Here is a 20,878-nt window from a genome sequence, read left to right as displayed (position 1 = left end):
ATGGCAAATTAGACGAGATGATTTGGAGTCAGGGAGCACATCGAGGTGACAAACCAGGAATTCATCTCTTTCTAGCCAAGAGCTGGATAGATTAACGAGGGTGACAATAACGCACGTCTAGATGACAGATATGAAAACGGCTGCCCTTATCTCAGAAACGCTGCCACCTGCAGGGGTCAGCCCAGCCAGCACCGCCACAGCATGGCAGCCCTCACAATGGTTTGAATCAAGTAGGTCACCAAAGACCCCTGTCATTAGGTGAGGGTGAACGTGCTTTTACACTTGGGCCAACTGCAGTGAAACACTTAGAGTGGCTCCTAGATGTTTAGCATTAGATTCCTGGGTGGAAACTTCAACAGCATCAACTAATTGGCATGCAAACTGGGCAAAACGTAAAACCCACTGCCTCACAGCATCACCCAAGGTTGGAGGCCTCTTCCCCCACAGCCCTTGAATGAGGCAAGCATCCCGAATTCTTTTCTCTTTGCTCTGCTCTCTATTTACTTCATTAGAGAGAAAATGTCTATTTCTGTTTTTCAGTCCTGCACTTAAGGTGCACTAATGCCAGTTATTGAATGCGCCTCCTTATTCCCTTTACCAGATACCAGCTCCTGAATCCAGCAACTCTTTCTCCTTCTGATGTGCACTCCTTATGTCCTTTCCCTAACTTTCTTCCCTCATAAGCCTGCCTGCCACTATGCCTCACCGGGGGTTAATTGAGACCACTGCCGTGGTACCCTGGCACTGGAAAGAAACCATCTTCAGGCTAAAATAAATCACTGCCACCTCATTTCTCTTTTAATTTACGACTGATTTTTTTCTTTTTTAGTTGTTCAGTCTTCCCACAGCCTCTCTGTTCTCCCCACTCTTGCATTTTCAGCCTCATTGCTCCCCATTGGACGATGCAAGGCTGAAAGGTTTATCTGCAACCTATTTGTCTCTATTATAGGTTTCTAAACTTTAATTAAACAAGAGACAGGGAGGATCTCAATCCCTCTTTCCCCACCTCTCCAGGTGTTGCTGGTGCCATCTAGTGGTGGGAAAGTGTGGCATCTATTTTCTCCTGTGACATTTGTCAAATTTGGAGATTTATTCCCCCCCATCAAGTTCACATCACATGGGGTAAGGAAAAGGCATGCAAAAAAAAATTATTTTTTACCTTTAAAATTCTCACCTGCAAAAGCTGAGATGGGTTCTGGAAAATAAAAAAAGCCAGAAAATATGAGTTAGATACAGGGAAGAAATAATTGGGTGAACATGACTTCCATTAGGTGTTTTCGTAATACTGTATGGAAAGTGCCCCATGTCCTCCACATGTCCTAGGTTGTGTCTAACACATCATCATCACAGGGCCGAGTGGGTGGGGACTGATTCTAAAAGTTGCTTTGGAACAAAAAGTCCTTCATAGAGTAATGGGTCCCTGAAGCATTGTAATCAGTCACTTACCACTGATTACTTTCTCAGAGCCGGGATTACTTTGAGATGCCCAGGGCCTGAGAGTTGCCTGAAGGGACCGGTGGGGGTGGGGGGTCCCAGGTGCTTCTGACATCATCAGGCACACACACACCTGGGACTGTGTTCCAAGAGAAGCACTTGGTGAGTTATTACGGCCACTCTGCCAGCTGAAAGCAGGTCCCATTCTTTCTTTGGATTTCCCACTTGCTTTGGGGAATGTCCATGGCTCTGATGGGAGACAGTTAGGGTGCCCTTGGGGTGGACCCTGCTGCAGGGGAGGCCCCGAGTAAAATGTGTGCATCTCAGGTGGGCTGGCTGCAATGTTTAATCCTACAACAACTCTGAGATCTTGGGCACTAGAGGTATTCACTTTAAAGCCAAATCCAAAAACCTTACTTCATGTGCCGTCGTTTGCCCTGCCCTTCCATTCATGTGAAAGAACTACTCGAGTAATTGTGTTATCACTCCTATACAACATATGTACTATTTTTGCTCACCAGTGAAGGCTTCCATTAAATCCATCAAACCTTTCCAGCATGTAATTTTGACTGGCAGTTGCTCTCGTCCTCTAGCATTTTCTTTGCTAAAAGCTGGAGTTTGATGATGGGGTCTTGGCACCCTGAATCTCTGTGTACTTAGTGCACGTCTATTTGATTGGGAACAGGGATATAAGCCTCCACCTCATCTTATACCCTCCCACGCTGAACTCAGCCACAGCCCACCTCCTGCACAGACTGCTGCTGTGCTACCCACTGGGTAACTCCGGTGTTTGCAAATGATGTGCTGTCTCCTCCTTTATATCCCAGGCCTTGGTCCCTTTAAAAAGCCACAAAGAGACACATATTCACGTACCCATGCAGTTCTCCAGCGGGACATCAGTGCTTATCCGAATGTCATCAATGGCAATCTCTCCCGAACGTCCTTTTCCTATCACTCCCTCGAACACAATCTAGAAGCCGGAAGAACAAGATCCATGGTTAACTGAGCCTCCTGGTCCAAACAGTGCAAAGGTTTCCAGTTTTCTGTTAACTGCTCAATGTATGTGTGTGTGCGTGTGTGTGTGTGTATTCGTGTGATGGCACCTGGTACACATCTGTTGACCACATGTCTGCAGCTCTTGCAATCTTAATTTAAAAAGAGTTGGTTCAAATCAAATGCATATTCCAGGGGATAAGAAAATATAACAAGGTGACGGATATTGTTGTCCAGTACCTAGAATGTATTGATTAAAAGGACCACAATCAGGGCACGTTTAAAGGGGGGTTGAAATTTTCCTCGCTATTTTTGAGGTTCCTTTCTCATAAATCTTTCAAATGCCCAACCCAGGTATTTGAAAACTCAGAGGACATGAGCAGGTGGAGATAATGTGAGAAAAACAGCTCACAGATCTGGACTGCCTTGTGGGTAACAGGGCCTGATGGCTTATTATTATACGTCACCTTAGGGTTCCATTATTGCAACGGGGAGGACAGTGATTTGTTTTTTCCACCAGTGGTTTACTGAGCACCTACTACGTGCCAGGCACAAAGATAGTAACAAAACCTAATAAAACAAGACCTCTGCCTGGAGAAGCTCACCATCTAGTGGGTGAGACAAAAATGTAAACAGGAACTTACAGGACAATGCATTAAGGTTAATAAATGGGAACTGGTAGAGGCGGAGAGGGTGTCAGGGCACCTTACGACCTCCAGAGAGTGGCTGCAGGCTGCACACAGAAGCACCTCTGCTCCATGGTCTTCAATCATTCCTCATTCTTGCCCTCCCCAGGCTCTCTTTGCAAACTAGCACATGTCCTCTGGCAAGCTGAGCGAGCAGTTGGCTGTCTCACCAGCCATCTGTTGCTGCTCCTCGTCTGGGGAGGAGCAGGTTAATGCTTTGGCTGATTCTCAGTCACCTCTTCCACAGCGTGTCTACTCCTACCCAAGTTGCAAGCTACAGCTGCACATACCCATCTGTGCCTCAGTCTCTTGCTCTGTGGGACAGAGATAACAGCGCTCAATTCCTGGAGCTGCTTGTTGAGAGAGAAACCACTCATTTAGGATGCTCTCGGGTCTGCTGGCCATTGAGCACAAGCAGCATCCGCTCCCTTTCCTGTGCTCATGCTCCCCGGGACAGGCCTGGGAGGCTATTCCCATTTCCTGCCTGGATTCTGAAGGGCTCGACAGGCCTCTTCTCTTGTGTGTGGAGGGTTTGTTTGTGTTTATTTCCCTGGCATCTGTGTCCCTTTGTCAGCCTACCTGATAGCAATCTAAAATGAAATGGAGAGAAGAAACATTTGTTGGCAAAGATTTCAGCAATATAAAAGGCAATAGGAGGAACAAAGAACCAAGTCTGGGTGCAGAGATAGGCACATTCTGAATAACAAATAAGAGTGTCATTTAGTTGCTATGGCAACGTGAGAAACACAATGAAAACAGCAGCTTAACTATGTCCCCCAATGATGAATGGGCACGGCCCTTTGAAATACTGAAATACTGATCACACCGATTCCCTCGGATCTCCACACACGACTCCCTTCGCTACCCCACCTGATACTCCATGTCGTAGCTGGGCAAGATGATCCGCCCATGTTTCCACTCGCTGCCCTGATCCTCACGGATGACCCAGAGGAGTTTGCTCTCCTGGCTGGCTTCCCGCACCACCTGCAGCTCCACCCCGTGGCCGCCTGTGGCTTGGTACTGGAACTCCATGCACACCGGGCTCCGGGGCAGGTGGACAGGTGGGCTGATGAGCCGCGCGTACTGGCCCTCTCTCCGGCCGTCACTCTGCAGCCGCAGGAAATTCTTGTCATCTGGGGGGAACAAACCCAAGCAGAGTTTCTTGGTAAACGCTTGGCAAAGACACCAGTTTGCAGCTGTGGCCCCACAAGGGAAAAGATGGGACTGGAGTTTGGGTGGTGTTTGTTCATTCATGTCCTTGTTCTCCAGGCTCTGCGTCCCTTCCTTAAGGCTCCTTTAGAGCCTTGATTCCAACGCTGTGTCCTCTTGAAGCCCTTTCTTGGGTCTCTAAGCCAAATCAGTCCCTCCCAGCTATTTCTCTGTGTTGTTCTCTTTGTATTTATTTCATGCACAGCACATGGCGCAGGCGGCCTTAGGTCTTGGCTAGTTGAAAATGTGCCTGTCTCCTTTCCCTGGCTCCTGAGAGGCTCGACCCATGTTTTAGTCATCATTGGTTTACCCAAAGGGCCAATGCAGTCTCATGAATAGTTGCCAGGGATGAGGTGGCTGCTAGATAGGAAGGTGACCGGCCAGGTGGCTTATGCTTCAAGCCATTGTCATCTTAGCTGGGCACTGTCCAAATGGAAGACATTTAAAACCTCTGTCTCTGCCAGTGCTACTAATTGATGGCTGGGCTCTAGTGACTGTGACTCAGTGTCAGCTTCAAGCAGAGCAGGGGGTGGTGGCTGAGCAGGGTGACTTGGGGCTGACACTCCACTCCCTGCTCTATCCAGCCTAAGGAGGCCTGAACTTGGCCTTTCTCAGACAGCCAGGCCCACACGGCTCCAATGGTAAATGTGCTGTCATTACTATTAACAAAGACTATGTGTTTAGCAGAGAATATACATGTTCTGGGAAATTAAGTGTTCACCAGTCCAAATGTTTGGAGAACAGCCCTTTTGGCTGGTTGGTTTCAAACATATCAGATACTTATGCAGACGAGCGAGTTCTCGTTACCATTGGCGGACCCCACGCCTTGCAAACACAGGTGTGGGGATCCTGCAAATCCAACTTGTGCTGGAGCATTCAGGCCCCTTGTACAGAGAGCAGGGTGGCTTTTGAGGAGAGATCTTATTACCTCTTTTTGGCCCTGACACACGGGAGCATCTTATCCTGAACACTTCTGCACTACGGCAGGGACACTTTTCACTACATACCTAGCACGGAATGTGGGTGCATCAGACACCTTAGGATCATGTTAATGTGATGCATGTTAATCTGAGACATGTGCACAGAGCTTTCTTACTCAACACCCTAGGTTTGTCAGGGAAGGACAGACTAAGACTCCAGAGCCCTGACTCATCGTGACTCTCCTGGGACCACTGGTTTTGCTGTTATTGCTCCCACTGACACCATCTTTCTAGCTGAGAGTTGAGCTTGTGACAGACCTCCCATCAGTGGCCCACAAACAGCTCTTTCCTACCCTGGCTGTCTTGCCCACTCCCTGGATCCCCTAATACCCTTGCTTTTGGACTCTTTGGGATTATTGCTTCAGAAGCTATCTTTCCCTGAAGTCAAATTATATCAGTTTAGGATGTGTATGTGGGATTTCAGTTTGTGCTTCTTTAACCATCCAGAGCCACATCTTCTACAGATCCCACAACATTTGACCTCTTCAAGGCCAAAGTCAGCACAGATAACTAAAAGGCAGCTGTCTACAAAAGGGAATTTAAATGGTGGTCTGCCGAGGGAGGAGATATGGATGCCACAACCAGGCACTCAAAGATCTTCTAAACCTGTGCTTCCCCTATCAGATCTCATTACTACTGCGATTAATGATTATAATTATAACTCATATTTGCATAATGCTGAACAGGTTACAAAGCACGTTTGTATGCATTATTTCATTTCATCCTTGCTATACGATTGCTTACTAACGTTACTTCACACGTGATGAAGGAACTGGGGCTCAAAAAGTTTAACGTGACTTGCTCAGGGTAGAGAGGCTAGTTAGACAGTGGAGCCCAGACTTGACTGCAGGTTGTCCTGCCTTCATGTAGTAAGCTCTTCATTTCTGCTGCACCGCAGGTACCTTGCCCAAGTCCTTGCAATCAATCACACTCTGTTTGAGGCAAACTGGCTTCCCTCCTGGGCCCATTCCTGCCTTTCCTCCTCTTACCTATAATTCCTCACTTCCCCCACCACTCCACCTATTGCATCTCTTTTGCTGTTTCTTCTCCTAACCATGCTGGCACACGCAACATGAATCTCCCTCCTCTCAATCAATCCAGCATTTACTGACTGTACCACTGAATTTAACTTGTTCTTATAAGGACTTGAGACCATTTTCTGTGGATTTCAGCAGGTAACCACCCACTGCCTGTCACTATAATTTAACTGTTTTATGTGTGTCTTTCTTATTGCCCCGGTTGGATTGTAAGGTCCTGGTCTACACATGTAAGGCTTAGTACTGCCTCTTCTCCCTGTCCCTAGATAATGCCATATATATGCCACTACTCAAGAAAATTTTGTTCCCTGAATGAATGAATGAATGAGCAAATGCATGACAAACACATGGGTAAAGAATGATATAAGGTTATACATTGGCCCTCCATATTTGTGGGTTCTGCATCTGCAGATTCAACCAACCAACGATGAAAAATATTTGAAAAAAAACCCCAAAACAATAAAAAGTAACAACACAACAATAAAAAAACCAAATAAAAACCAATACAGTATAACAACTATTTACATGACATTTCCTTTGCATTAGGTATTTATAAGTAATCTAGAAATGATTTAAAGTATATGGGAAGATGTGCACAGGTTATATGCAAATACTATCCTGTTCTATATGAGACTTGAGTATCCATGGATTTGGGTATCCACGCGGAGTCTTGGAACCAATATTCCCCCCACCTCACCCCCGATTCTGAGGGATGACTATACATCGGAAATGAGGACAGAGGGACAATCATCCAGCCTTTGGTAATCCCTCCGATTCATATAATCCCTTCACAATTCTCTCCACTGTCCTGAGCCAACAACAGCCCGTTTCAAAGGTGAGGTGAACTAATAATAACAGGGTGACCTGTGGAAGCACCCAGTCCACTGAGACACCAGTGAGAACTCCCCAGTGCTCCCATGCTCCTGGTAATTTCCAAGCCCTTACTGTTTCCACCTCATATATAAAAGAAACCAGATTTCAGAGACTTATTATCCAGCCTTCTCCCTTCACAGTTTCACAAATAAGACCCACTTGCTGCCTGAAAATTGCTTGGCAGAAATTCTGCCACTTGTGTGAATTTACATTCTTAAGCGGCAGGGGAATCATAGCATAAAGGTTAGAATTTGGTAAGTAAAATGTGCATGGAGGTGTTAAGAACTGGGCTGACTGGATTTCATCTGGGTCTGTTCGATTTACCCACCCTGTTCCTAAAACTCCAGACACAACTAGGCCCAAGGTTGCACGGACTGCCTCTTCCAGGGCCTGGGCAGCCCCCTCCGCTCTGCTCCCCTTCCTTCTCCCCTCCCCTCTCGCTCCCACAATAAGATGATAATCACTAGGGATGATTTAAAGGGCCACTGCAAGACCAGGGAGTTAATGCTAGTGGCGTGCTAAGCACGAGCAGCTGAAGGATCATAATTCAGCGCTGACGTCTGAGCTAATCCACTAGTTCGCAGAATCTCCAGACAAGCAGGCCTCTGCATTTCACTTCGTTAAATCATTTGTGCCCCACTTGTCTGTTAAGTGCTATGAGCTCCAGGGAAGAAAGATGATATGTAAATTTAAGGAATTAGCAGTAGACATCAGTCAGAGAGACACTGAGCTGCAAAATGTCCCTGCCTGTCACTGAGAGGCCTGATTAGAACCAGAGACATCATGAAGGAATGACTCAGACCAGGAAAAGCCCCAGGAAGAGCAGAGAAAAGCAGGTGGAAGATAATTAACAAATTGAGCACTTACTATGTGCCAGACATTGCACTGGAGGCTTTATCCACCTTATCTGATGTAATCTTTTTATTTTTTGATAATAAAATCAGTATTATTTCTTCCATTTTTACCAAAAAAGAAACTGAGGCTCAGAGAATTGAACTAGTGTGCCCAAGACCACTGCTAGAGAGTGACAGAAGCAGGACTTGAATCCTGATTGGACTCAGCAAACTTGCCAGAGCATGGCCTCTCATATGGATTGGAATCCTGGCCTGATGCTCACTAACCTTTCAAAGGCTCAGTCTTTCCATCTGTAAAATGGATATAACGAAGTTATGACTGCACAGGGTTGGGGGAGGAGTAAGTGGAATGAGCCATGTAAAGTGCTTTGCACAGTAGCAGGGACACAGTGAGCACTCAATAACAGTTATTACTACTGCTACTGTCACTATACACACTGCCTCCTATGCTTGCCTTTATTTTATTTTGAAAGGAAAGGGTAGAAAGACCACCAGTAACCTGGGCAGGCCAATCCAAGACTCAAAAAGAAGTATGGTTTGGCCCAAGGACAGTAAAGATGTTCTCTGGAATAAGACTAGTTCCCCAGATCTGCCCTAACCCCAGAAACCAGCCAGCCCCAAGCTGTCCATCATGCACTGTTTATCAAGTCTTTTGTGTCAACCTATGGTAGGTGAAGCAAAATATTACATGAGTGGGACATGAGTGGGACCTCAAGAGATCGTTCAGTGCAGGCCAGTCCTGCCTCCCAGAGGAACCATGCTGAAAACATCCCTGAGAACAGCTGTCCAACCTTTGCTTTAAGTTCTCCAGAGAAGGAGTTTCCATAAGCCACATTGGCAATGCATTTTCTAAGTCACAATCCTAACTGTCAGGAACTTCTTTTTTTAAAAAAATTTTAATTTATTTATATTTTGTATTGGTTATAAATATTCATGGCGTACAGAGCAAATTGTCACCACTTGTGCCTAAGATATGATGGCCAAATCCATACTGGCAGTATGCCCATTACCACAAATTGAGATTATACCCTCTGTCTCCCACCCAATTGCCCCCCAATTATCCCTGACCCCCGTCTCCATCCCCCTTTCCCCACTCCACCTTGTATCTGTAAGTATGTTCTCTCCCTCTGCAAGTGCAACGCCTCACTGTGGTCTGTCTTTCCTAATGTCAGGAACTTCTTACATTCAGTTTTAAGTTTTCCTGCTGTCATTGAGACACATTTCCTCCTTTATCCCTGATGGAGCATAGCCAGTTTCTGTCCTCTGACTTAGAAACATTTTTCACTTGCGAAGAATTAAGACCTTTAGAGTTCACTTCCTCAGGAAACACAACCCTTGCCCCTTTCCATGTCCACTTTCCAGGGCTCTGGTTACAGTGGTGGGTCTCCACTGACCCCTCTTCCACGTTAAATGTTTCAGCTTTTTAGGTCACGGCACCCATACGTAGATATTGGGATTGAACACGTGTGCCGCAGCAAAGTTTGTTTTTCTGGGATATCCCAGTTCATGGCCCCCGACTGCCAAACACTGAGGAAGTTCTAAGTGCATGCACAGTGGCTGTCGATTTCTTGGTAAAGAAAGGGTGGGCATGGCGTGGGGGTGGGGGGCTACTTTACTGATTTACTTGGACCCAAAGGAAAATCCTTTTGGATTGTCAAGAAGTTGCTGGAACATGGCAATGGACCAGCCCTGCCTGCTGGAAGCTGCCCCCTTGTACTTGTAGCTGATGGCTGCGATGCCGGCAATGGACAGCTTCCAACAAAAAGACAATGGAGAGGAAATACGTTCAGTTGCTGAAAGAGAATGAAGAAATAATGTCCCAGAGATACAATCCCTCTCCTCCTGGACCTGACATATTTGGGAGGCATTTTGCTGGGTCCTTGACTCAAAACATCTGTTGTTGCCAGTGACAAAGGGAAAACAATCACACGGGAATGAACAACAGGAGTTCAAAAGGGCGGGGGCGGGGGGAAGTGCAGAGTACAGGGTCGTTCAGGCATTTTAACCTGCTGCTGTCTCTAGAACGGGTCTCTTGATATTTACCTGGCGATTTACGGCCACATCTGGCTTTAGCTGCTTAAGTGTCATGTGAACACGTGACTATGGTTGGCCCAACAGCAATGGAATCAATTGTGTCTACACCTTACCAAACCCTGAAATAAATCACCAGCTTGATCCTCTTGGCTATCACAAAGCCAAATGCACCATCTGTCCAACACACACATCTCCTGGCTAGCATCTTGCCCTCCTACTAGAACAACCATCTGAAAGAATATTTAGTGCTGCAGGAGATGTAGTCTCTTTGTATAGGTCATGCTTAAAACATGAGTCAGCCCCTCAGCTGGCCTCCCAAGGTCAGTCTATCTCTGCTAAAGTCCTCAAATTAACAACCAGTTAAGGGAAACATTGACTTTGGATGAACTCATCAGGATGTTCTTAAGGTTTACAATAGACCATTTTGTGGATACTGGAGGTTTCAGGCCTGGTCTTTGCAGGAATCTACCTAGAGCTGTGTTTTGGTATCCCAGCTTTCAGGAAGGTTTTGCCCTTGAACTCAGCCAATTATGACTTTCAAAAAAAAGAAATAGCTTCTCTTCTCTACTGGTGTCTTTTCTACAAAGCCAGAGATGTTTTCCTATCTTCCTTAAGGAAGGGCCTCTATTCTTTCCTTTTCTAGATGAAATTGTTCCTTGAATGTTGCCTTTCTTTTAGGCAAGCTGTTCTTTATCTATCATGGACCACAGCCCGAGAAGTTCCTGTCTCTGTATTTGCAGTGTCTGTGCACCAGTCAAGCCACAGCAACCTCTTTCTAAAGACAATTCAACCTAACACCAACCCAGTATCTGGATTGTTTGCTATCATTGGTCCCACCTGATTGTTTGATCTCAGAGAGTTGCTTTTTAATTCAGAATCACAGCTAGTTCACTGTCAAAATTCAAGCTCATCATAAGTTCACTTGTCAATAATTTCCTTTGATTTCTCTACAAGAAATCCCACCACACCCACCCACAGTTCGCTTAATCCTCTCATGTCCATGTCCACAGTGAGTCACAGCTCTGGTCTTTACTCTTGTGGAGTTTATTCAATGGCCCAAGCTGCATCAAGACAGCCCCAATGGAGTGAACAAGTCTACCACTGACATAGAAGGAATAGTTGCCATTTGTAAAATTTGAATATTTCAGAACATTAGGATTCTTGACTTACTCCCACTTGAGCTCATTTTTGAATCCAGAGTTAAGGTTCTGTTCTCGCAATCCCATAAACATGCAAGCTAGGCAGCCAAAGCTCTGTCCTTTCACAATGGCATGCTATTCCAAACAGGCTGTGCCTGTTTTCTTTATCTCACTTCCATGATTTGAAGTTATTGCAATGAAGTAATACTGTAATCATACTTCACAAGGTCAACCAGTGTAGAAAAGAGCTCACATTTAAGCATACCACATGCTTGAAGACTCTGAAGCTGACCTGGTATAGTACCCTTTATCTCTAGTCTTCTTGTCTCATTCCTGACAATAATAGTAATAAAGACTAAAGAACAATAGCAATTATTATTATTGGTATTACTTAGTATTTACTTAGGACGTTCGTTTTGATTGACCAAAATTGTTCCTGTACCATCGAATGCTATGTTACTTGTTTACTTTACTATGGTTGCTCAGTGAAGTACAAAGACACTGTAATAAAAAAAATACCAGCCACTGAACACTCCCATCAAGGGATCATAGAAAAGACACATCTCTCTCTAATTACTTGCTCCTTGGCTTATACCTAACCAGGGAACGAAAGCATCAGTAAGGGCCCCAAGGCTCTAGAGCAGTGCTGTCCAATACAACATGTGATGAAGGGCATGTTCTATGTGTGCACTGGCCAATACAGTGTGGCTACTGTGTCCTTGAAATGTGACTATTGCGATAGTGGAACTAAAGTTTTAGCTGTAGAAATTTTAATTAGTTATAATTTAAATTTTTAGCCACCACAGATAACCCTATCACCTCAAGGAGTTTTTGCTTCATTCCTTTAGACCTGAGTCTGAGCATTCTTGAAATTCTGTTTATGATCAGAGCACAGAGAAGGTCTGTAGAAAATATGTCAGCTCCGACTGAGGGAGACCTTTTCTACGTCGTTGTGGCTCCAGAGAAAAGGCAAAGTGGCTTCTCAAAGAACGTGGGGCAGTCTCCTCTACAACCGCCAGGGGTCACTGAGTTGAGACAGGGTTCCCAGGGGCCGGTATGAACACACTCCAGGCAGCTAAGCCACAGCAACTGGCTAAAAAAAGAAATTCAGAGTGGCTTGAAAGACTATCTCGAAAAAACAAAAACAGTGGAATGAAACCAGTGGGTGTCTTGTCGGCCTTAAGCAACCATTACCGCTAGCCAAAAAACAGAACTAACTGCTTACTTAAAAGGAAAAAGAAAAGGGAAAAAAAAGAAAACATGAGAAAACAACTAAATCAGAAAATATTTAAGGAATGTAAGTATTTTCCACAGACACTTGTGATCAAATTGCCTGTGTAGGATATTTCAACATGGTTATTTCCTCTCGACTTTCCTCGCTTCTCTTTAGCCCCCGCTCCCTCTACACTTGCACCACCTTTCTTAAATTTAATTACTTCTGTTTACCTCCCTAATGAGGGGTGAAAGCATGTGGCACGCTTCTTGTAAGGAGCAGAATAGTCTCCTGTCTGTGGAATGGCCAAGGACGGGTGACACCGCCAGCCTCAGGTTGACCTGGGAGGCACCACCACTCTGAACCCATTAGCGTTTGCCCTGCCCCTAACCAAGCACAGCTGTTTCCTTTCTCCCAACTGCACCCCTCAGGGCCCCGATTTGTGAAGAAGAAAGGACCACCCTGAACAGAAAGGGCTTTCTCTCCTCTCCTGCTTAACGCCCAATATTGAGTTCTGTAAGGAGAAGGAAAAATGGGAAATAAAGAAAACGGTTTTTAAAATCATCAGAGGATGGAAGGAAGGGCTCTCAGAACAATATTAGGCTTCTGTTTCCCAGAGGCAGGTTACAAGTGCTACTTTTCCTAACTTCAGGGATTCCTCTGGAGGAGGAAAATAATTATTTTCCTGCTCGGCATCTTAAGGGAGGAACAACATTAGATCTAGCAGTTCTTGATGGCCCTCATTTTCTCTCTGTCCCCATCCATTCAGCCAAAGGTTGGAATTCTGCCTGCTTCTGAGCTCGCTCTGACAAGCCGTCCCACCCCGCAGGGTGCAATGAATCAACTGGAATGAGAACAAAGACTAGAATTCCCAGCCAGTAGCAAGGGTCAACCGATAGGGCATTCAGGTGAGGACAGGACCGAGGAGGATGTGGCGGAGGCAAACGCGCAAAGGGACAGAGGTACAGGCTGGGGTCACAGGGAGGAAACTTAAGCTCTTCCAGAACTGTCACTTGCTAATTGGTGGCCTTGTAGCCTGGGCAGGGCTGGCCTCAGACACTTTCAGAGAAAATTTGCTTAGAAGAGTACAAGGGAGGAGGCCAGAGTTCTTAGAAAGAACATGAAGAGAGATGTTGAATAAGAGCCAGTGAATCTCCCCACTGCCTTTATTCAAAGTGCCTCTGCCAAGCTGCCCGTCTGCACACACCTCACAGACACGCACAGCCATGCATGGAAAGCACAGACCCACACTCACATAGACACCATGTATACACACGCATGCACACACCCCACCAACCTTCTTTACATTCGGATAAAAGGTGGGGGTTGGGTAAAACCAATTAATTGGACCCAGTCTCAAAGGAGAGGAAATGAAATGAAAAATCTAGGCTGGGTTATAAAAATAAGTATTTTTTTCCAACATGCAGGAGGCTCATTATATTAATTAAACATTATTGCAGTGAACAAGTGGGGGGAGGGTGATTAAGGCTTGGACTGGGGTAAGTGTTCGCTCCTGCTGCCTGAGGCCCTGGTGATCTTCAGATATTAATCTCTCCGAGCACTCAACTACTGAAGAGATAAACACTTGAAATATGAAAATGTTTTTCTCCAGAGCAGACGCTGTGACCCTCTGGGAAAGCAGTGCACACTGTGTCAGGAGGCTGGCCTGAAGTGCTCTCATAGTGTCTGTCCCACTGCTGTTTCCTGGGGACAAGGGGCACAGACAGTAGTTGGGGTAAGGGGCAGGAGAGCAGCTCTGGGGAAGCCTGCAGTAGGGGAGGCCCCGTCCCCCTTTTATTTTCTCGTCTTTCCCCCTTGTACCCTGGCAACTTTTGATCTACTAAATTTCTGGAATTAATCTCTTTCCTCTCAAATGATTATGGGGGTATAAGGTCCAGGCCAGAGGTGTAGGAAAATTGGAAGCTACTGTGTGGTGTGCTGGAGCCAACTTGTACCAGCTTGTGAGAAACACTCTTAAAATTTTCTGGAATTTTGCAAGCCAGTTGTTAAATATAATCATTGTTAAACATTAAATTATATAAAGTTAAAACTCAATAAATTATATTAAAAACCAAAGGTAATGAATACTCAAACTCAACACTTCTTCATTATTTTAAAATATTTTTCCCAGTATCTATGCTCTTGAGATTATTTGTAGCTAGTGTATCTGCAGGATGGGAAACCCCCCACATAGAGCTTTATTACTGCACTGCCCAACTCCACCTCCAATGTTGTGTTGGTAGCTTGAATTGAACCACGGTAAGAATATTTATATCACTGAAAGTGGCAAACATTATATAACAGGTTTGGTTGTTTACCAATCCCTGCAAACCTGTTGTTAAACATTTACCAAAACGCCACTGTCGAAGCAAGCGACAGTGGAGACAGAAGACAACTCTTGCTTCCACTGTTTAGAAGGGCTATGGGCAACCCTTCTCTATTGGAAGGGCCAGGAGGCTTCTGCACGCTGGCTCTCCGAACTAAAAGGGTGGGCCCAACAGTCTTTCAAGGGCTGGCAGCACCACTCTTGCAGAGGCCAAGTGCCGGCGGCTCTGCTAGACACCCGTGGGTGTGGCAGGATTTCAGCCCCTCGACTTGGTTTGCTGCAGAAATGATGACACCCTCAGAGAAGTATCAGTCAGACTCAAGGCCAGTGGTTACCCAATGAGCCATTTTAGGAGCAATACCCAGCTCCAAGTTGACAAGAGGCTCTGTGATGGTGACAGCCAGAGCTGGCTAGGGGAACAAGAGGACATTGACTCGCCCCATCTCCTAGGACCTCTCAATTGCTCCTTCTTTCTTTCTCTGCTTTCTTTTTTCTTGGCCTCCCTCTCTCCTGCCCTGCTTCCAGGCTGTGCTGTAATCACAAGAGAGGGCTGGGAACCACCAACTGGCTTTTCTGTGAGGTGACGTCTTGAGCAAAGACTGTGGTGGTTTGTGGGCAAAGAACAGAGGATTGCTGTGCGGTGGGAAGTTATGAAGCTTGGAAGGGAATCTGGGCTGAGGAACAAGGAGCAGGCTAGCCTTAGCTCTTCTTTCTCTTAACTCCTTCGCAGCTGGCTTACCTGGAAATGTCTGGTCATTCGGGCTGGAGCTGCTGGTCCAGGTGCTTCTGAGCCACTTGGCATGATCGTATATCCAACCGCAGGGCTCCTCAGGGAAATCAAAGTTGCAATTGAATCCTGAAGGGAGCTGCAAATCTTTGTCTAAAAGGGAGGAAAAAATAACTCAAAGGAAGGCAAACGAAACAGGTTCAGAGAACAGCCACAGTGGCGCTGTTTAAATGGCTGGGGAGGCCAAAGTGGTGAGCAGAGGAAGAAGTGGCTGCCTCTGCCTATTCATTCAACTCATCTTGGCGATCGCCGGCGTTTGGGTCAGCCTTTGGTCTCACCCTTCCCAGGCATGAAAGCCAAGTCTACCAGTGGTTTCCATAGTAAGCAATTATAAATGAGGCCACCAAATGGCTTCAGGCTTTAATCAGCTTCTGCTGTCCACCTCGGAGAGCCGACAAATGTGAAAATTGCAGTTTCCTCAATGCCAGAGAAGAATGTCTCCCCAGTGCCTCAGTGGAAGGCTGGCTCCCAAAAAAAGTGTTATCTCATCTCCTGCCAACCTGGCTCTCAGAAGTGATGGAGCAACCCATTAGCATACAGAGAGGCCGAAATGCCTGGGAGGTTCTGGCCCATGAAGAGCAAGTGGCCTCAGAAACAAGGAAGGCTTGTTTGCTCCCCTTCACCTCTTTGTGATACATCTCTTATTTCAGAGGACGGGGACAGTTGCCATCTCCATGGGGAGGTATTACCAGGCAGGGAATTTGGCAGGTTAGGGGCAAAAGGAAGGGGCCAGACCAGCCGGCTGCCCAGCTCAGTGCTGATCAGGAGGAAAAGTAATTCACATTGTGCTGAGGCCCCAAAGGCCAGGGCCTCATGGAAATCTGAGAAGTGACTACACAATGGCCTGTCCCATCTGCATTGGTGGTTCACCTGCCTAAGCCAGAAGACTGAACCAAGGAAGTTTCTTTGGAGATTCCATCCAGCTCCAAAAACCCAGTTTGAGCTGGTGCCAAATATGTGAGTAAGTAAGGGTGGCATGGAGGTGGGGAAAGAGAGGAAACAGGAACCCAAATTTGGATGCGAGCTGGCAGTGGCTGCAGAGACAGCGGAAAAGCACTGGCCGATGCTGGTGGCAGGGGAGGAAGTGGGGTCTTTGGCCTTCTCACTTCCCTTCCCAGGGTTCCCAGAGAGGAATTTCCATGGGGAAGGCTTAGAATGCAGTTAAGAAGTCTAAAGGGAACAACAGACTAACGGAAACAAATTGCTCAGCAAGAGGGTGAGGGGGGCTCACCTCTAGGAGGACAGGGCAGTGCTGACCTTGGAGGCAGGAGGCCAACTGCCACCAGACCCTGTTTGTACCCCCTTCCCAATAGAGAATAGTTAATGTTTGCTTATCCCCGGCCAAAGTCACCGCGAGCGGAGAAGGAACACATGGAATCTATTACAGAAGCATCAACCTGTGGCTTGGAAAAGCCAGCCCTTAGCCATCCCCTTCTGCTGACAATTTCTGAATTTCTATTTTTCCATTCAAAATATGGAGTAATTCAATATACCATCATTCCTCTCTAATGTTTACATGCATACTGTATCTCAGGAACCAAATTCCACAAAAAGATCTTTTGCAGAAAAAGAGAAGAGAGGAACCATCAAAGAAACCTCAAATGAAACACACTACCGTAAACAGGAAAATTATATTAAAAATAAACTGAAATTTTGCAGCAAAATTTCCTAAATTTCCTTTGGATTGTCATTTAGATAGAACTCCCACCCCCTGTCCCCCAACAGGCTAGCTCTGTGAACCCAATACCTTATATTAACTCCCTATGCATTCCACTTTTGGCTCTCAAGCTATCTTAAACATGTCTCGGAAGATTCTCCAAGACTTCTCCATCTCTTCATAAAACAAAAACAAGTTCATTAAAATGTCAGAATTCTGTATTCAACTAATCCTGACCAATAGTGTCCCCCACCCACACAATACGCAAAAGCACATTTCCAAAAGCATGTGCATTGAATTATCATTTTTCAGTCATACAACTTCAGCATTTAGTTTTGGCTTTTCTCCCATTCTTCTTTGTAGCCATTTCTTGGAGCCGTCCACTCCATTCGCACAGTTCCTCATACTGGCAAAAGGCTGGGTGTGCAGGTTCCACGGACTTCACCATCTATGTCTTTATGTCTCTGTCACTTCTCAAGTCTCTTCGCCAATCTTCCCTCATTTTGATTAATAAACATTTAGTAATGATCAATAATTTACTCGAAATTGAGGCTGTCAAGCTTAAAATTCTAGCCCCAAATGCCAGGTGTTTCACAATTTGTGGTTTATTAGGAACGTCCTCATACTTGGTGACCTTAACAGTATGATTTAAAATGCAACTTACTTTTGGGCTCTGCCAATTATTATTTTTAATCTAACTTGGATATGCTTGAAAGATAAAATGAAAGGAAGACAGATCTCCCATGTGAGGAGACTGATCCAAAACTGCGGAGCCCCTGAGTTTTGCAGGAATAGCTCAGGATGCCTTTTCACTTTTCTGCTGTTGTCTCTGATCTGCACTCAAGTCATAGAAAACGTGATACACTATCTTAGAGTCATCGTGGTTATACTTCCTCAAATCAGTGGCAGTGGAAGACACAGGGAGATGCAAGTAAGTCATGGTTAGCTGCTGAATTAACCCTACTGTCGTGCTCCGTGGACCAAATCACCCAGGTGATTGCCAGATCTTCACTTGACTATACCATGGAGACACAGCTTAACAGGTTCTCTTTGGAGGCACCTCTATCTCAGCTGATGACCAGTAGGTTCACACCCATAGAGCTATAGTAGTTGTTACAATATCTGAATGCTTCTAGATTGGTTGTAAATTGCCACTGCCCCTAGCCCCTAAGTACCCGTACCTCCCTGACCCCTTCCCTGAGACCCCCTGGACCTCTGACCCAGGGGTCTCCAGGTTCCTGCCCAGCCACAGGCCAGCCCCCACTCCGACTGGTCAGCACCATGCCATCCCAGATGCCATATGACTCTCAACCCGATTCTTACCATCCTCAAAGCTACAGTTCTCCCCACACTCCGTGGCCTCCTCGTCAATGGGATATGGGGTGGTGGTCTCTTCACTCTTCATGGTGGGTCCCAGCGTCTCTACTGTGGGCTTTGAGTCTGTGTAAAGGCAAGGGAAGAGAATGCTGCAACAGCCTGCTGCAACCCAGCAGGAGAAAGATGCCAAAACCTAAGCTTCCTCTCTAAGTGTGGGGTTTTAGAGAAGGAAGACAAAGATACACATGTGTGGCACACCACCCCCAAGTCACCTCTGTGTGCCATCAGTGGAGTCAGGAGCATTGCGTGTGTTGAATGAGAGTGGTCTGAACTGCAAAAACAGTGGCAGAGGCACAGACACAAACCCACGCTCTTTACTCTGCAGTGGAGGCCTTGAGGCCAGCACAGAAGTCCACTCCCCAGGGCAGGTTAAACCACATTCCGGGTATTCCGTTTAAGCCAGAAGCATGAGTAACACTCACACACAAAATGGGTGATGCCCTCCAAAACTGGGTTGAAAAATCTTGGTGCTTAATGAAGTGAGCTTCTGTTAGGTGGGAAATGCGTCATGTACTGCCCCATGAATGGCTGCGGGCGGGCCTTCCCTGCCACACCTGCCTTCACCTGGAACGACTTTCTCTTTTCAGCCTTCTCTGAGTCAGATGGAACTTTTCGGAACCAAAGCCACCCTATAAGACCTTCTGACCTATGGGGCCTACCTATAATAACATCGTCAGAAGCACTATCCCCAAAGCCATAAGCAGAGACCAACTGCTTGGAAAGCGTGATCCCAGACATTGTGTTTGTGTTTGCACAAAACTGGATGGACTTACATGGATTTAAAGGGACTCAAACTATACTTGGTAAAAGTAATTTGGGGCTGTGCCTTTAGGTCAGGGTGCGGCAAATTCAAATGCTTCCTGGATCCAAACAGCTACTGTCCCAGAAGGAAGCAGACTGGGGGTTGGGGAGAGAGTAAGGAGTGGTAGAAGTGGTGGCAGAGGGCATCTTGCATGTCTCATTTAAAGGAGGCCATCGGGACTGGCTCTAGCAGATTGAGGCCCGAAGGGGAGGTGGCCCAGTATGCCCAGGTCTTCCACATTTTGCCCTCTCACAACAAGGCAAAAATCCGTAAGTAAAATCTCCGGACTCATAAATGTTGGCAACAAATTCCAAATGTTATACATAGCAGCATGCAATAAAACCTGGCTAGCCCAAACCTGGCTGCAGGCAGTGGGTTTTGATCTGGGCTCTAGGTGATTCATTCACCCATTTATTCACTTCTTTACTTACTCATGCCAGTCATTCATTCAGCAACCATTTAGGGAATGAATGGAGCTGTGAGTCACGCCCTGGGTGGGGTGAAAAGGGGTTCTGGAAACGGCTGCTCAAGTCCATGTGTTCTGGGTGGCGTCTTCATCCCAGAGCTGCCCTTCAACGAGATGCCCTGAAGAAGCTGGTGCATTGTTCCTCCTGCTTCTATGCATGCTCCTTTGCACTATTGTGTGTGATTAGGCGTCTTTGTCAGGCACCCTTCAGGATACCACTTAATAAAGCCAGAAGCTGGAGGAAATTGCTAAATACGCTGAATAGCTTTTTCACGGTTGACGTCCCACCTTTCTGCTATTAAATACTATGCACATAACCTTTCATACTTCCTTTTGCTGTGTCTGCCTCTTGCTCACAGTAAATAGCAAATAGCCTTGGAGCATCGTAATTTGTAAGTTCAAATTTGTCACTGTGTCATAGAATTGCAAACTCAATTGTAAAGCAAACTATGGGCGGCAAGGCCAGAAGTAATCATTTGAAACACAAACAAATGAATGAACAGGTGAAGCAGCCCCGTCCAATTATTTAGCTACGGAGCAACTCGACCCAGCCCATTATTTTTCCTCCTGTCCTTTTGGGGTAAGAATGAAGAAGTGAAGCCAGGATGAGTCAGAGACACTGAAGGAAATTTGAAAAGTAAAAAAAAAGCCACCTAAGGAGAACAGTTTCTGGAGATGGTTGGTAGCAAAATGGGCCAGGTGGTTGGTAGAGATAATGTTAAACCAGGGGCCAGCGAGGCGATGAGAGAGCAGGGCGTGTAAACGAAAGTGGAGGAATGGCAGATGGCCTCTGTGCCCACTGTGTTTGTACTGGGCGCTTCGAGGTAACTGCCCATCAAACAGCAACGCCCCCCGAAATTAAAACCAGATGTCAGAGACTTCAAAGGGAAGGAGACTGGGTAGAGGGTGACGTGCCTCAACTCTGATCTTCCAAGGAATGGCTAGGCAGGGCTTTGAAATGAGAAACCTGTGGCTGACCATTACCAGTGTGATTTGGGGCAGGTTAGAGTA

At 46.1% G+C, this 20,878-nt stretch overlaps 1 protein-coding gene across 2 annotated transcripts in view; it reads right to left on the bottom strand.

The window, feature by feature from the left end:
• The window catches only part of NRP2 (neuropilin 2), a 114,408-nt gene that overhangs the window by 27,602 nt on the left and 65,928 nt on the right, over positions 1-20,878 (bottom strand). For both annotated transcript variants that reach the window (XM_063095111.1, XM_063095118.1), the window contains exons 11-15: positions 18,546-18,662; positions 15,518-15,658; positions 3,984-4,246; positions 2,308-2,404; positions 1,175-1,195 (exon numbers count right to left, since the gene is read on the bottom strand). In XM_063095111.1, coding sequence (XP_062951181.1) covers positions 1,175-1,195; positions 2,308-2,404; positions 3,984-4,246; positions 15,518-15,658; positions 18,546-18,662 — 639 coding nt within the window. The remainder of the gene's footprint in view (positions 1-1,174; positions 1,196-2,307; positions 2,405-3,983; positions 4,247-15,517; positions 15,659-18,545; positions 18,663-20,878) is intronic.

Source organism: Cynocephalus volans, chromosome 1 (assembly GCF_027409185.1).
Source record: "Cynocephalus volans isolate mCynVol1 chromosome 1, mCynVol1.pri, whole genome shotgun sequence".
Classification (NCBI taxonomy): domain Eukaryota; kingdom Metazoa; phylum Chordata; class Mammalia; order Dermoptera; family Cynocephalidae; genus Cynocephalus; species Cynocephalus volans.
The sequence above is the reverse complement of the archived record's forward strand: the minus strand, read 5'-3'. Positions and strand labels throughout refer to the sequence as shown.